At 40.9% G+C, this 17342-nt stretch overlaps 1 protein-coding gene across 1 annotated transcript; it reads left to right on the top strand.

Moving 5' to 3' along the window:
* Positions 1–5177: 5177 nt before the first annotated feature.
* On the top strand, positions 5178–16128 carry DLK1 (delta like non-canonical Notch ligand 1; the record flags this gene model as incomplete). Its single annotated transcript, XM_084208084.1, has 5 exons — positions 5178–5247; positions 6098–6161; positions 6594–6724; positions 11003–11144; positions 15387–16128. The coding sequence occupies 5 exons, from the start codon at positions 5178–5180 to the stop codon at positions 16126–16128; spliced, it is 1149 nt and encodes a 382-aa protein (XP_084064210.1).
* Positions 16129–17342: the final 1214 nt, after the last annotated feature.

The following is a 17342-nucleotide window of genomic DNA, read 5'->3' as shown; positions in this document are numbered from 1 at the left end:
CTCAGTGTTAGAAGAAAATGTCTACAAACCCAGGATAAATTAATTATTCTTCCAAGTACAGTACTGGCCAGTACTTCTGTCTACTACAAGTTCTTGCATTTTTATCTTTCCTGTTTTTACACATCATGGTGGATCTGTCTTATAACTTCTCTGTTTTTATACTAAAAAATCTAGTCATGATTCTCACAGTGTCATTTAATGAACATTCTATATTCTATAACTCTCTATGTTATTCTATACTTCATGAACAGGCACCCCACTACTACTATATACTCTCCAGATCTTTGAAAAATGCCTTTGCTTAGATTTCTTTAAATATACATGCACCCTTTTCTTGTAACAGCTTAAGATGAGATTTCATTTTTGTTTGCATTAGTGACAGAGTCATGTCTTTTTTTAATGTATTTTATTTTATGCCTATGGTCCTCCAGTTTCTCAGCATTTTATGATGTGAAATAATAGGATGGAAAAACTACTAGGAAAAAAAAAAGGTTTTTGCTCTTGTCTTGCTTCGCTTTTTATGTATTATTTCTTGACCCTGCATTTTAATTGCTAAGTTCATGCATCTGACAGAAGACACAATGTAGAATCTTACTGAAAATTTCTACATTTAAGTCTATTTGCTTAAAATATCAAAGCAGAGCTAGACTGTGATCTCAGGGATGGCAACAACTCTGACATTCCTCACAGAGAGAAAGGGGAAAATCACATCTATTTTTTGATCAAGTTTGCTACAGACAGTAGAAAGCTGCTCTAGTGATGAAAGTTTTGCCTCAGTCTTCAGAGCAGCCAAGATTTCATATAATATACTTTCCAAAACAGCTGGCAGAATTCTCTGTGCCATAGTAATTGGGTGATAGATAGCACTGAGCTACTGCTTTGACAACACTTAGAGAGGGAGGCTGTGAGGATTTTCAGTACTAGGCAAGGGAATGAGTTTGGCTTTAACTCCTGTAAATTATTGCTGTATAGTTTAGCTCTACACATTTTGGCTACCAATCCAGTGGGGAAAATTTACCATGCTAAAAAAAACATATATATTGGCAATCTCTAGCTCACTGGTGATAGCTGCAACTTCTGTGTGCAGTGAAATCTATTCTGTGAAGAAAAACTTTCTGGTTTATACAGCCAGAACTGGACAAGATGCCTGTGTCCCCCACTGATGTCTTCAGTCATCCACCTGTTGTCTTTTGTGAGTGCACAAACATGTTTTTGAAAAGGGTACGGTGACAGCAGGAATAATTTCATGTTTTTCTTGTCAGTCACCTGCCAGCACAGTGCACTGAGTCAGCTCACTGAGGAGCCAGAGGCAGCACAAGTCAAGCTGCCATGGGAGGACAATGCCCCCGTGCATTTGGGACATGGCAGGGGTTAGAGGGAAAGGAAAGAGAGGATGCTCTGCTCAAACCCAGTGAGTGTGTAGGCTGGTTCAGCACATCTGGTCCCAGCACACCTAAGGACAGGACAGGCTAACAGAAAGACTGAGAAATGGTTTCTTAGGGCTGCAGCTGCATCTGATGAGCTTTCTTCTAATGGACAGCCCTAGTCGTTGAATACAAACTTGTAAAACCAGGTGACAGAGCCTAGACCTTTATAGCTGTGTATATTGATGGCTGATGAGGTCACTTCAAGGGATGAAAGATGAAAGTCTCCACTGACAGTTTCTGATACAGCAATTCACAAAGTGCCAGGCAGGTGGCACTGCCCTGTAATTGATATTTTTTCCTTTCTTTTTGCAATATGTATAAGGGTAGTCCAAACGAATCAAAGTTATTTCACCCCATCATATGAGGTCTCATTTGGTTTTTGGTTTCTTTGGGACACTGCTGATAGCCTCAGATCCCAGCTACCAGAGTTTTCAGGTGTCCTCATGAGCTGTAGTACCAATTAATTGCTTTGTGTTTCTTGTCACTGATGCAGATTCTCCAGCCTCAGATCCTTGCAACAATGAAATAAAAATGTGATTGTGCTTCTCTCCGGTCAAAAAGTGTTAGAGTAGGATCCAAACAGGATCATGGGAGTAAAAGAACTCCCAGCCAGGACATAACTTCAAGGATTTCTTGTTGCTTCTGCATTTTCAGACTTTGCAAAGTTCCTTGCATATTGCTGACCAGAAGGATGAAGAACTCTATTTCTATGTTCAGTGTACAAGAGGAAGTTCTTGCCAAGTTCAATTCTCAATATCAATCTGCCTTTTCCATTATTTCAATCCATGAACATGTTTCTTATTCCTGTGTAAGAATGAAGGATAGTTGTGAGCCATTTTCTTGGAACAATGAAGTATTTTATTAGTTTCTGGACAAGGATCCTTAATGACTTTTTTTTTTGGATTCAGTTGTTGCTGTCAATTTCTTGGATGATTGATGCCTCTGATTCCTATAATCAGTTCCAAAGGAAATCACCCAAGATTTTCATTAAACTGTCTGTTTTCCAATAATCACAGTTAGGAGATCACTAGACCAGTGCTTCTCAATCTGTACTCACCACTCAAGTATTTTTAGGTGAAGAAATAAGTAGTCTTTACACCTTGGATGGTCTCCATATCCAGACATCTATTACATGATAGCTACATGAGATTCTTTCCTTTCAAATTTCTAATGCAAAGACCCAAAAAGATAAAAAAAATTAGGGTTATCCTGAGTAAAAATCAGTAAGATCTGAAACATAGAACACAGTCACTGTAATTTTCAAGAAGTATTGTGGAGACAATGGAGGTTTGCATCAGAGTGCTTTTGGCAGTAAACAAGCCAAGTAAAAATGATTTTCAGCTTGGTTTATTCAGGTGGAAGGAGGGGAGAGAAGAGAATTAGCCTGGATTTACAGAATGCTGGGTTTCTGTTCTGAAAATATTTTTGGATTAGTATCTGGGCAGATTCTGTTCCAAAAGATAGACTCTACTCTAAAAGAAAAGGATTATGACATCTTAGAAATAAAATTAGCAAGTTTTGCTTAGATAACAGTTGAAGCAAGTAGAAGATATGGGAAAATTAAAATTTTTACTATTTTCAGCAATCTGAGGCATCCCTGAGACACAGGAGAGTAAGAAATAGAGTTGTTCTAAAAATTAGAACAACTCTAAAGGTTTTGCTTAACTGTGTATCAATTTAAAAAAGCCTGAAAAGCCAGAAAAGTACAAAAATTGAAGTTTGCAATGGCCATTATAACATTGTACATAGCATTGTGAGAAACAGATTTTTCTAATGATTTTTTGTAAGATGTCAGTTTTGAACAATACAGCAGGTATTCAGTAGTTATCTCAGAAGATAGAAGAAATGTGTCATCATATGTCAGAGCCTCTATTTACAATGCAAATTAGAGAAGATAATTTGACAGTGATTAGTGTACGAATAAAACCTATGAATTCTACAGATTCTTTACTCTTAAGGTCTGAAGAAATAATACTGGGAGAAATTTCCAGGATAGAAGGCAGAAAGATTAAAGCCTTCCTTTACTAGTTGGTCGTGGTAATACTGAAGTATCACAGAAATCACAGAATGCTTGGAACCTTTTAACTACCCAGGTTATCTCTTGGTCCAAAAACGCAAAAAAGGTCTAAGCTGGCAGGACTTCTACATCAGCAAGCAGAGAACTTACCACCTAAGTGAAGAATAAGCAACCTTGGACCTACCAAAACCTGAGTGTGGACAAATAACTAAGAATAAAAGCAAAGTGAACAGACAAAGAGCTGCTAATATTTACCCAGCAGAAGCACAGGCTCACAGAAGGAGTAAAGGATTAAGCAGTCATCATTAGCACTGCACATTCTCTAGGAGATCACTGACAACACCCCAGCAAGGCTTGGTTTGGTGAGCTACAGCAAAAGCTGTGAGGCAAAGGAATATTTTCAAGACAGTAAGTAATATTTCAGTAAAAGGAAAGCAAGACAAGCAGAAAAGGCAGGGATGCAATCTGTGCCTATGGAGCCAGATAGGCATAGCTTATCTCAGATACCAAAGCTTCTGGAGGGCCTCGAGGAAGCAGTGTCTGCCTCTCACAGCTCACTCCCCAAGTGTTCTCTTTTAACCCAACCCTCATTTTCTACTCTTCCTTTTTCTGTCCTCCACTTCCTCCATTCTTGGTTAAAACTAAAAGGTAGCATTGCTAGCAGCAAACTTTTTCATTCTACATGACATCACTGTCTTGAAATATCACTATGTGGACAATCTGAAGCTAATGAATGTTTTCCAGTGTGCATTTTCAAGCAGGTAATCTTGAATTAGCCAATTGTAGTTTTCTCACCATAGTATAAGGATCTCTAGTTGCTTCCCATAAAGGCAGGCAAATTAGTAAATGAGGTCTCAGGGAAGAAAGCACTGCATCAGCAAGCAAAAAACAGGTCCCTCAGGAATCCTAAAAACCAGGCAGAAGTTCTTTAAAAGAAAACAATGAACTAGAAGGAACACAAAGAATAAGAAATAGCCAGTCTGTTTCCTTAAGGGACAGCACAAAGGAAGAATAAATAGATACAAAAGAGAAATGTACGGTTACAGAATAAAATGCCGAATTTAAAGCGCCTTATGGTAAACATAATGCTTTTTCTTGATTTGTTCCGTGACTGCTAAAGGTACACTTTGGGGCATTTTGGTGAGGTCTTCTTTGGATTCTCAAGCCTCAGAACCAGAGCAGTATTATACTTTCCCTGCCTTCGCTAAGTCTTTCCTGAAAGTATCGGAGCTCTGATGGGAATGACTGAGAATTTCGACTTCTGAAGACAAGCCTTAAATCAGGTCTTTGAGGACAGCTAGACTAAGTTTCAAGGAGACCAGAGGCGTGCTCAACACTCCCCCTCTCCCCAGACCTCCCTTCTCCCGCGCCCCTGCAGGATTCCTCCCCTCGCCCGCGGCAGGGGCTGAGCTGCTGGAGCCGCTGGAGCAGCTGGAGGTGCTGGAGCCGCTGGAGCAGCTGGAGGTGCTGGAGCCGCTGGAGCAGCTGGAACAGCTGGAGCAGCTGGAGGTGCTGGACGTGCGCGGCTCTCCTTCGGCGGTGTTGGCCGGGGCAGCCCGGCCCGGTGGGCAGCTCCCCGCCGGCGGGTGGAGGCGGGCAGCCCTCCCCGCCCTCCGTCCCTCCCTCCTCCCGCCCCGTCCGCCCGAGCCGGCGGCGCTGCGGGCGGGGGCTGCCGCCTTCCCGGCCCCGCGTCCGCCGAGCCCCGCGGGGAGCGGAGCGGCCCCGGCCCGGCCATGGGGCTGCGCGCCGCCGGCATCCTCGGCTGCTGCTGCCTGCTGCCCCTGGTGCTCCCCGCGGCCCCAGGTAAGGACACCGGGACCCTCTGCCCGCCGGGCTCCGCCGCGGGACGTGCGAGGCGACTTGGGAAAGTTTTGGGAGTTTGCCGGGACCGCGGGGCAGCGGCGATGACGGGAGCCCTCCCGGAGTCCCTGGGCGGCAGAGGCATCCCCAGCCCTCGCTCCAGCCGGAGGTGCGGTGCCGTCGGGAAGCTTTTCCCTGGCAGAGGACGGAGCGCGTTTCTCCTGGCGCTGGAGCAGGGTGTCGGTGGCTAGCGGGGATCTTTCGCAGGGATGCTTGCTGCAAATGCTTATAGGAAGCAAACAAACAAACAAACAAAAATTGCGACCGAGATGTCTTCTCCTTAACTTACGTTATTTATGCATGATTTAATGAAAATGGTTATTTTCATCCGATGTAGGGTTGAAATGAATCCAGCACTTTTATTGTAAGTAGTTTTAAATGGATTTTTTTTTTCTGACTGAAATTACTTCTGTGTTGCAAGTAGTTCTGAAACAATGCATTTGGAGTGGCGTGTCGTGAGACAACCTCCATGAATCTGCTCTGCCATTACCCCTTTAAAATGCTGTGTAGGGATATTACGTACACTTTTGGTGTGCTAAAATAACTTCGTATTCTTTTGTGATTAATTCTGTATGCCGTTTCACTTACCCTATAGGAACATTCTATAACACATTCCAGATTAGGTTAATTTAAAAATTTTACAATGCAAAAATGTGTCTGAAGAAAAAAGAAAAGGAACATTTTACAGACTGGGATTTTTCAAAACATTGTAATGTGCATAGGATATGATACATGTGTATAGGGGTTTTTGCGCTGATTTTTCTGGTTTGATGGTATAAACCTCTTCTTCCAGGTGTGAGCTGTAAAGCTGGCTGCCATCCAGAGAACGGATTCTGTGAATTTCCCAGTGAATGCAGGTAAAAAGATCTGTCAGACTGGGGTATTAGCACAGGAGTGGTCAGCTTCAATAATTCGTAGTCCTGGTAAGAGAGATAGAAACTGAAATGGTTTGGTCTCTGAAATATGGAACTGCAATGAAACAGCACTCTACTAGGATATAGTAACTGGAAAGCATGGATATTTAGATACCTGTTTACTTTACTTCTTCCAGTATGAAGTATTTACATTGATTAGTTGGGGTTTTTTTTCTTCCTGAATGAATTTATTTTCTTCACATAAACGGCTTCTAGTATCCCAGAAGCACTGATGGTATGCTTTTGTTCAAATACTACAATTTGGTATGCAAAAGTTTATTTGTTGTGCATTTGTGACCAAAAAGGGGGGGCATACTTGTAATTATGTTTATTAAAAATAAACTCTCCTTCTGTCTTGTCTTTTATGTCTTTCAGGTGTCAGCCTGGCTGGCAGGGTGCACTTTGTAATCAGTGTGTTCCTTTCCCTGGGTGCTTGCACGGCAGCTGTGCCAAGCCCTGGCAGTGCATCTGTGAGGAGGGCTGGGTTGGCAGCCTCTGTGACATAGGTTTGCACATCCTTTTCTCTCCTTGAATAAGTGAGGGGAAGCAGCCCCACCTGGTGTTGGAGACACGCAAAATCCTTCTGGAGAACTAATTTTAAAATATTGAATGTTAGCTCCGGATAATGAGGAGGTTCTGGGCAGCAGCACATAAACCTCGAACTTCCATAATAATTTAGGCAGAAGCAATGCAGTATCTTTTGTAATTGGGCATATATGTGAGCCAAGTGTAAATTCATTTTATTTTGCCAAGTGTAAATTCGTTTTATTTTAAACAGTAATTATCAGGGACAAGGCCAACAAACAAATGCTCCCTTCTTATCATGTAAGCCCTTCTAATCAAAATACAAGTTATCTGGTATATATTAAATAATTTTAAATATTTATGTAGCACATTATATATCTATGTATATGCTATTTTCTTAGTACTTCTTGAAAGGAAAACAATGTGCTTATTTTTTCCTTTACTTAACCCGGTGATGATTCAGTGAAGTAACATTACTATAACTGAGAAAAAGCTCTTCCTGAGCAGGCTGCCCTTTCCCCCTCAGGTCTGAGGGAAAAGCACAGCTCTGTGTGCACTCTCTCACCCTTTGCCAGTCAGAATCAGCCAGCTTAGCATCAGCAAGCTGAAGAATTGGTCTTTGTTGAGATGGTTTGTTTTGGCTGACACGGGTAAATGTTCAGTCAGAGAGATCTGATGGGATGGAAACCACATGAGCATCCAGGAGCACGCACTGCTCAGCCCACACAGCTGCAGCTGGGACAGGACAAGTATCCAGGGCCTCGTTTTCTCTTCATGCCTTTCAGGCTTTTCTTGGTGTATGGCTTATAATTTATAAAGCATGCATGAGATCTCCAACACATAGCCAAAGTGGGGACTGATGGCAGATTGAACTGCATAAGATTTTCAAGATGACTAAAAGAATCAGAAGGTTTTGGGTAGGTCACATCCTTGCAGTGACTTGGAATTTAGTGCAAGGTTCTCAGGTATTCTCAGGTATAAATTTACTCATTTACTTGTCAGGTTTTGCAGCCTGCACTCAGTGACTGCACACATGAGCAGAGAGAGGCTTCCTAAAGTCCCTCCTGGTATGTTTGCAGGAGCTGTGGTAGCAGTGGTGACATCCAATCTGTGGGGCAGATGTGACTCCGAGCTCTCAGATGTTGTTCTGGACACATCTCACAAATGTTTGTACCTGAGACTGACACCTAGATTCTCCTTACAGGTAATGAGGAGGAATGAGTCCTTCTCTGATCTACAATCAGAGATTTCTAAAGCTGCACAGATCAATCCTCCTGTGCCACCTTAGGAGGCTCAGTTCTGTTGCTTATGAGTGAATACAAAGTTCCACATTTTTAAAAGTAGCATCTTCACAGCTACTTCTAAAAACTGTAATTGCATAGCTGAATTTCCTATTACTAATATATATTTGCAATTCTGAGCCTTGCAATGTTTTCCTCTTGCAATTGTTACTTACGATGCAAAATGATGCATTGAAAATTGAACCCACATCTTTATGAGAACACATTAATTTAACACATACTCATTAAGGTACTCCTATAATACCAAAAAGAGTACCCCTTGCTTAAGTGCAGGACCATTCTTTCTCTCAATGCTCAGAGTCATCTCAGAGTCTTCTTTGCCAATTTGAATTTAGTTCCCCATGAAGAGCTGATGAAAATTTTCAGCCCAAAGGGTAACTATTTTTTCATCTGCAGTGATGTTATGTTGATAGTCTTTCATCTCAGTGGTTTTATCTACTCTAAATGCATTGTTTGCCATAAGGGATCAAGAGAAGGGTGCTCCTCTTCATCTTTATGCTATTGGAAAGTTGATAGAAATTGTTATCCTGACCCAATAAAACACTGAAACCTCAAGTGGGTTATTGCTCAGAGATATAGTCTTAGCAGTCTATTTGCTTGCTAAGCATGGGAGGAAAAAAGATGATTTGGACTGGTGATGATACCTCTTCTGTTTGGTAAAAAAGTTAGGATATGTATATAATCTAAGAGTTAGAATATGTACATGATCTCCTTGGCTTTGATCATGGAACTTCCTTTCTGGAGTAGTTGTAGATCACCAGCTGGTTTGATAATGCCTCTGATTGTGTGGCTGTTTTTAATACAGGCAGCCTGGTTCTCAGTTCAGGCCAGGAATGACCTTCCTAGTTATTTAGAGACGTGCAGGTTATGGGTTGGGCTTGATCCACTGTGAACACGCAGGGCAGAATCAGTGGTAGCCTTTGTGACTATCATTGCAGTCACATGGACAGACAAGGCACTTGAAGGAAAACATCTGGGAGCTGGTCTTGGTGTTAACACTGCTGGTTAACCAACTTGCAATGGAGCCTGCCCAGCTGGCTCCATGATTCCATGTCACCTTCTCTTCCTGTGGAAACACAGCCCTGAAATCTGGCGTGTGCACCCCTGGAACCAGGCTGCACAGCACAGTTTCCCCCTGCAGCTGATATACACTGCAGAGGACAGGAACCACATCAAACACTGACCATAACAAAGGGAAAATCGATGGAGTCAATCTGTTTCCAGGAGAAAAATGAGAGCCCAGTCAGAGTGTTTGATCCAGCTTGCTAAATCAGACCTGTCAGCCTGTCACCCCCGGCTGTGCCGGCACAGTCCTGTCAGCGGGTCCGTGACCTCCTACTGCAATCCTGCCTCAACTGGGCTAAAAAGCCAACATATACTGTGAGCTGGGAGTAAATTGTCCTACTTGTCACCAGAGTGCTTTGCCAAGGCCACATGTTGGCAAACTCATCAGAGAGTACAGGTGGAGTCCATAATGCCTGTCCATTAATGCATGAGACAGGGGCTAAAAATTGTGCTGTGACAAACTACTACTGAGCATATCTTCTTCCTAAAAACACTCAGTGATTGCTTCATGCACTGCAGCATGACAACTTCATTTGATGGAACTGTTAATTATGGGTAGCATGATTGAGGCCACTCATAATAGATGTATAAGTGTAACATCCTGTTTTTGCATTTCCATCTGTTACCACTTGGTGGTTGTCCTTTTGGGAGGTAAAACAAAATAGACAAAAGGGGATCATTGAGGCTATTTATGTATTATGTTTTAAAAGAACCTGGTACAACAGCCTGTTGAGATGTATTTTAAAATATATGAATAGGTATGTACATATATATACATACCTATTCATATATGTGTTTCAGAGAGTGTCCATGCTCCTGCATCAAAGTTCATGTTTTCTCCTCTGTCAAAGTACATGCTTTATTAGCTGCCTTTAGAGTCTTGAAAAAAGCTGGCAAACAACATTGCTTCAAAGAAGCATTCAAGATTATTTTGGTCCTTGTGAAAATTGGAGTTTATACTCAAAGTTCATGCTAAGTTGTCTTGCAATGAGGACAGACTAATGCATTAGGAAATAGAAATTTTTGTCCAGAGAAGATTGTGTTTGAATACTAAGGCTGTTGTTTTCTGTGATTAAAATTTTGCAATACCTCATGATATCATCTAAATTTCATGTTATGCTGTGGAAAGTAAAATATAAACGTCCTTAAATCCCTTTTCATCTTCTTAGAAAGTGTGTATATGTGTGTGTGAGGCATCAGATACCTTCCAGTCAGCACTTCTCTGCAGCTGCTGCAGTAGCTTGCTAAAATATGCACTTGTTTGTTTATTTAGTTTTAATTATTTTAAAAATTCAGTAATCATTTAAGTGAGAAGTGGCTCAGCAGGGCAATTGCAAAGGAAATGAGATGTGTTACTTTGGGTCCAGACATCATACAGTTCTGTGTTCTGGTACAGTTATATAAGGGTTGAATGCAGCCCAGCCAAAAGATGAAATTCTAACAGATTTTTTTGCAAATTGCTGATGTCTGTTTTTATGAAACATTTTTTCATAAGCACATAATGACATGGGCAGGGAGCAGGGAGAATTCCCCTTTCCTGATTGTTTTATCAGAATTCTGCTCATGGAGAAGCCAAGATTGTGAAGGTATGGCTAGACTATCCAGAAGTTCTTTGTCCCAAAACTAATATTTTGTTTCTAATACTACTTATTTATAGACTGGAGCAATTCAAACACATTTTGCAGGCAGGAGCTAGAAAGAGAGAAATAAGCTGAAATTGTTGCAATAGTTGAATAATCTGAATTCCATTTTAACAAGGGGAGGAATAGATCAGAATTTATAAACTGCAGGATGAAGTATTGTTAAAGCTATATTTTATTTGAAGTATTGTGTATCATTTACTAACTCTTTTCTCATTAGAATAATCAAGCCCTGTTGGGTATTTTTAAACAGATATTCACCCATGTTCAGCAAAGCCCTGCACCAATAATTCAACGTGTATAGAGACTGGTGATGGAGGATATATTTGTCTGTGTGCCCAGGGATTTACAGGAAAAAACTGCCATCTCAAGAAGGGACCCTGCATTATTAATGGGTAAATATTGATTTCTGACATGCATTTAAAATCTACACTTCTGTTATTCAGAATACTTTGCTAAGTGGAAGTATATCTGTGTTAAAATACACAATGTTTCTGATAGTTGCTGATCTTATCAAACTTTGCAAATCTGATCTATTAATATTGTAAAGTTTTAACAGATTATCAGTGTGGCTTTCTGTGCCCAATTGAGTACTAAAAATGCTAATTTGCACATTTTCTTGTGGTGAATTTATGCCTTCTCATGATTTTCGTAAACAAACTTGAAGTGACTCCCATCCTGTGCTCTCACTTCTAGTGAGGGATAATTTATACACAGCCCAACAAGAACAGTGCATGAAAACACCTAGTCCACCTGTCTGTCCTTTCTTCTTAACCAACATGTGTGATAATATGCCCATGGTTAACTGAAGGAGACAATCTCACTTCCATCAGAGCAGGGAGACCATTGCTGTCTATTTTTTGAAAGAAATGGCACATTTAGAACAGCAGTGTCAGTAGGTTGAGAGAGGTGATCCCTCCCCTCTGCTCAGTCTTGCTGGGGCACATCTGGAGTGCTGGGTCCGGTTCTGGGCTGCCCAATATAAAAAGGACACAAGCCATAGTGGGGTGAGTCCAGTGAAGGGCCATGGGTATGAAACATCCCTCCTAAAAAGAGAGACTGAGAGCTGTGTCATTTGGCCTGGAGAAGAGCAGGCTCTGAGGAACTTGTCCATTGTGTGTGAGTACCTGAGGGGGGGAAGCAAAGGTGACAGAGCCAGGCTTCTCATAGAGGTGCCCAGTGAAAGGTCAAGAGGCAATGGGAACAGGCTAAAGAACTTCCAGGAAAGTCACAAATAGAACTGCTTGAAAAAAAGGAAGACCTTTCAGTGCTAGAGAAAATGTGAATTTGGGTTTCTGTTCAAATCTAGAAGCATCTGCGGTCTTCTAGCTCATCGAAGTTCTGATCCCATGAACATACAGAATGCCTTTATGGTGGATACAAACTTGGTAAAACTATCACCCTAAAATCACAGTTTTCTATTAGGAGATTGCCTTCTTGCTCTCTAGCTCTACATGGATACCCTCTGCTTCTCCTTTTGTTCAGTGATAGATAATTATGAGTAATCAGATCTACCTTATGACTGGATCTTCCTGAAGACTTGTAGACTCTTGTTTAAGGAACATTAACATCTCTCACTCTCTCTCTCTCACTCTGTGAAAGAATTGCCATTCTTTCACAACTTCATGTCAGTAGAATTTTTTTGTCATCACCTTTAATTGGGGGATACTCTCAGTTTTTTCTGGGTTTACTTTCAGGCTCTAAGATAGCTACTCTGATTTGCCTATTTTTCTTCATTGACAGCAAAGAACTTTAAGTTCCTTGAAAGAGCCATAACTCAAATCCAAGCTACTTGCCTAGTATGGGGGATCAGAATAGGTTTTTCTGATTTTCACCTGTAGACCAAACATTTCAGTAATTCAGTGCAGACATATATACTAATTATCCCAAAAAACAGGTTGAGTTCCAAAAATATGGCATGAACAAAATAATAAAGATTAGTTCAATGTACTTCTTTAAACACCTTATGGTTTTAAATTGCTGAGACTCCTTTTTTTTTGTGTTGGCACTCTGTTTTTGGACTGAATGCTGATGAATTAGCCTGGAAATCGCGAACAATTTTTCTGAAGAAAGCAACATACTTGAAACAGTGATTCTTTTTCTCTAGGAAGCTGTCTTTTGCAGGAAAATTAGCAGCAGGCTGTGCAGATCTGCATTTAGTTCAAAAAGACAACTGTTGTCAGCATTAGCACTCCATGTCTGCTAATAATTCACAGTCCACCAGAGAGAGAGTGCATCCCACATTGTAGAAAGAGAACTCATCAGATGGTGCCATTTCATTTGCATCTCACTTCCTCTCAATTCCTCTCTACCTCAGTGGTAATTTTAAAAATGTTGATATTACTGAGCATTACTGCTGGCTTCTTAGCTAATATTCACAGATGGAACCAGGACAATTCACAAATCAAAGTGTTTATTCTAGTCTGGTTACATGTGTCTGCATTAGTGACCTCTGTGTGATGTTTTGAGGTTTCTGCTTTGAAGCATAGCAGTGAGTGGTAGTTTCTAAAAGAAACCAGACTATCTGGGAAGCAAAGAAGAATGGTATGGAATGCTTCCTACAACCAACCCTTCACATACTACACCTTGCTGTGTTAAATGCCAAAAATTCAAAGTAGAATTTATTCAAGGAAATTAATATTAAGGCTTCATTTATTTAAACATATTTAAAATAGACAAATGCAACTCTGTTAGTAATAAATAAAGAAAATTTTCAAAATTCTGCATTTTCCCCCTTAAATGTTTTTTGTTTCAATATTTTACATTTCTGAAAATTTCAGAAAAAGGTTTACACTTATGTTCTCCAAAAATTTCTTCCCATTTCTCTAGAAAGTACTGAGATTCAACCCAGCCATGAAGGTCCAAACTGCTACACATTTTCATATCCAAACCAGCTTGTCCAATTTTCCATGGGACCCATAAAGCTAAGGGAGGGTGCTAGGTTCTCCAAGAGGGCCATAACCACTGGAGACTGTATAACTCCAATTTCCATATTTTGCTTAAAAAGACATAGTGGCTGGTTAATATGTTGAAATTCCTTACCTCAAGTTATCACTCCATGTCTATGTCAAAGCCCAGTTTCCTAATACTGCTCCCAGACTTCCAATATGTTGTTTTAGTGCTTTTTGACCCAGCCAGCATCTAAAGAGCAATACTAGAGGACAGAGCAGTTAATGTGGAAGCTGCAGAAAACAGACAGCTGATTCCTCTGCCAGAATGTTCAGTCTCTCCTGATGGGTGGCTGCCAAGTGTTTCAGTCCCCAGTGAAGCCAGAGGTGCTTGGAGCAATCTCTACCAAAGATAGTCCCAGAGCAATGGTGACAAGCCAAGCCTTGTTGTGATCAGGGACCATTTGTAGACAGGAGCTTACACCTCTTTCACAGCCATCTCAGCCAGACATCAACAGATCTCATAAATCTGTGTCCCACCATGGAATTCCATAGCAGCCTGTTGATACTGACTGCTGCATATGTGAACTGTCTGCATCTGAAGCTGTGATGTTCATTGCCCCTGGGACTTTGCCCTGGAAGTGGGGGGCCTTAAATAGCAGCTTGGACTTTTCAACTATCAGACAGTACTGTGTGTATGTCTTCAGGGATACATAAGTATTCAGAAAAGTTTTTTTGTCAAAGAGGCTTGTCCTAAACTTTGCCAAGTATTTTTCATATTTTACAAAGTGAGCTTTAAAAGCTTTGCTGATATGTGATGAACTGCCATGAAAGTTTGAGGGTTTGAGGTTTATTTGTAAACCTGGGACTCAGGGACCCTTGTCAGCCAGCAGGGACAGCTAAAGGACCAAGTGCACTTTGCATAAATCCCCTGAACTGACACATTTGTGCCAGTGGGTGGCCTCACATTTTGGCATTACACTCAGTGAGGCACAGTTGCATTGTAAAGATGGAAAAGATCTCTCAGTTAATTTATGTCACCTAAAACATATTATTAGGCTACTAGTTGAGAAGTACTAAAAGACTTTGTAGGAATGCTTCATTTCCTATGGTCCTGCTCTCACATTACAGCTGTCTTTGCCCAGGCTGAAATTCTCTCATTGATATATTTAATTACAATTGTATCTATCAAAAATTTTGGCTGAACAGCCATTTAAAGGAAAGTATCTGTTAGCTTCTAAATTATTTGTGTCATGGAACACAGACAGGCAGAATAAAAACAATCAGCTTTACTCCCAGCTGCTATGGCACTGTTTTGCTCTGCCAATACAATAAATAGATTATTTTAAGAATAATCAGGTAGGAAGGAAGAAGCCATGGCTGCTTGTGTCTTTGTTCTCTCTTGTCTGAGTAGTTTCTCAGCTAAATAGCTCCAAGCATATAAAAATAGTGAGAAGCTTAATTTGAATAAATGTTTGAAATAATTTAAAATCCCTTCACAGCTAATTGGGTTGAATTTATATACTGGTGTACTAATCCTGCCCAAAGGGTCAGCAGAAGATATTATAATCTGTATTGACAAAGCTGTTGAACAAACTAATTTTTTATTCAGCTTCACTGACTTCAGTGGATTTGCATTTGGAATTGGCTTTTCTAAAGAAAACCAGCTCTTTTTGTTATATAAATTGTTTCCTAATAGCTTCTTCCTTTGGACTTCAGTTTTGTCTCTGTGTTTGTTATGTATCCTAGCTCTCCCTGCCAGAATGGAGGAACATGCATTGATGACAATGGTTTTGCACCCCATGCTTCCTGTCTGTGCCCTCCTGGCTTTGCTGGCAACTTCTGTGAAATCGACAGAGACGACTGCGAATCCAGCCCGTGTGAGAATGGAGGAACGTGCACAGATGTTGGTGTGGGTTTCAGCTGTTCCTGCCCCCATGGCTATACAGGAAAGCTCTGCAGCAGCCGTGTCACTTTCTGTGCAAGTGGCCCGTGTGAGAATGGAGGGACTTGCAGAGAGCATCCCCAGGGAGGGTTTGAGTGCATCTGTAAACCAGAATTTGTTGGCGTGACCTGCAAACATCCCAGCAAGAACACAAGCCTCTCTGGAATGAATATGGAGACAAAGCATATGCAGAATTACAAGCCACCCTCAAAAGCTCACCATAGGTCAGTGCATCAACAACAAGAAATCCTGAAAATAACAGTGAAAGAAACAATTCAAAATGCAGATCCCTTACTGAGTAGAAGCCAGGTGATATGTTTTGTTGTGCTGGGCTTGCTTACGTGTCTTGTTGTCTTGGGTACAACTGGGATTGTTTTTTTTTCAAAATGTGAAATGTGGCTTGCTAATGCCAAATACAGTCATCTCCTGCGCAAGAAAAAGAACTTTTTTCTGAAGTCTAACAATGGGGAAAACCTCTCAGTTAATATTATCTTCCCAGAGAAGATCAAATTGACTAATTACACTAAGAACTACACTGCCATCTAGGCCCTTGAAAGCCAAGCAGCATCTTGCAACTTTTCATAGCAATATGTAAAATTTATTGCCTGTGTTTGGCCTCAGTATTTGTGTGTATATTTGCTGTAAATTGTTCTGAGTGATAATGAAGAAATGTAATGTATCTGTCTTGCTAAGGATTTTTTTCATTCCCCAAAATAAAAGGTAAAAAAAAAAAAAAAAAAGGATTAAAAAGCAAGGAATGTTATTTTAATTTCTCTTCAAGGCAGCTACTTTTTGTAAAATAAAAAATAACTTATCACTGCAACTGTATTGCAGTCTTCTCGTCTTGTGCATAGTTCATTTGACAAGTACAGTACCTGCAAATTACTCAGTAATGCTTTTTGGTTTTTTAATAAACAGCAGTTAAGGGCTATATTGGTTTATTTATTCATTTCTAAACCTTACTCTATAGCAAGGGCTGCAACAAGTGTCCATGCTGAACTCGTTTGCTGTCTGATAAAGGCTTTAGAAATTGCAACCAGCAGGAGCAAATTCACACTGATATCTCACCTATTCAGTCAGTGTTGCTATTTTTAAATGCTTATAAGAGAGATTCTATAGAATCTTAGAGGTCTTTGGGATATTTATTTCAGGTTAAAGGTCTCTTGCTTGAAATCCTGCATCTATAAATTGTTCTATTTATCTATTTTAAAATGTTAAAAAAGTGTTCAATGACTTTCTTTTTAGAGACCTAGTAGAGATTAAAGGATCAGATTCTGACTTTTCTATAAATACTCCTTAAAGACCTCTGCTGAGTGAAGTATCCTTCATGACTGTGTCATGGGGAGAAAGGAAAAGATGTCACGTGTCACCTGAAATAGGACAGCTGCTTTTACTTCTGCACTTCTGCTTTTTCTGTCACATTTCAAGGAGAGGACAAGGTTTTCAAGAATCAAAAGCAGCAGCGGCAAACAGGCAAAGGGTCGTGAAAGCCATAAAATTGTCAGGGGCCTGAGGGCACTGAGAACTCTTAACCTGCCTGAGGAGCCTTGCCTGGGCTCTCCCCACCTGCTGCCCACGGGACCATTTTGGGTCAGCCCAGCACTGCAGGTTCTGGTCTGAGCTGTGCTGGGCTGTGCCTCTGCCTGCACTTGGTCCTTGCCCTGCCTGCAGTAGGAGCCCATCTGCTGACAGGAGCCTTTGGACCTGTGCTCCAGCCCTGCTCTGGCCCTGTCTGCTTTTGCTGCTGCCAAGAGCCCGTG

The sequence above is a fragment of the Fringilla coelebs genome (genome assembly GCF_963513975.1).
Source record: "Fringilla coelebs genome assembly, chromosome: 6".
Classification (NCBI taxonomy): domain Eukaryota; kingdom Metazoa; phylum Chordata; class Aves; order Passeriformes; family Fringillidae; genus Fringilla; species Fringilla coelebs.
Note: the sequence above shows the minus strand (reverse complement) of the source record. Positions and strands in the feature narration are given on the sequence as shown.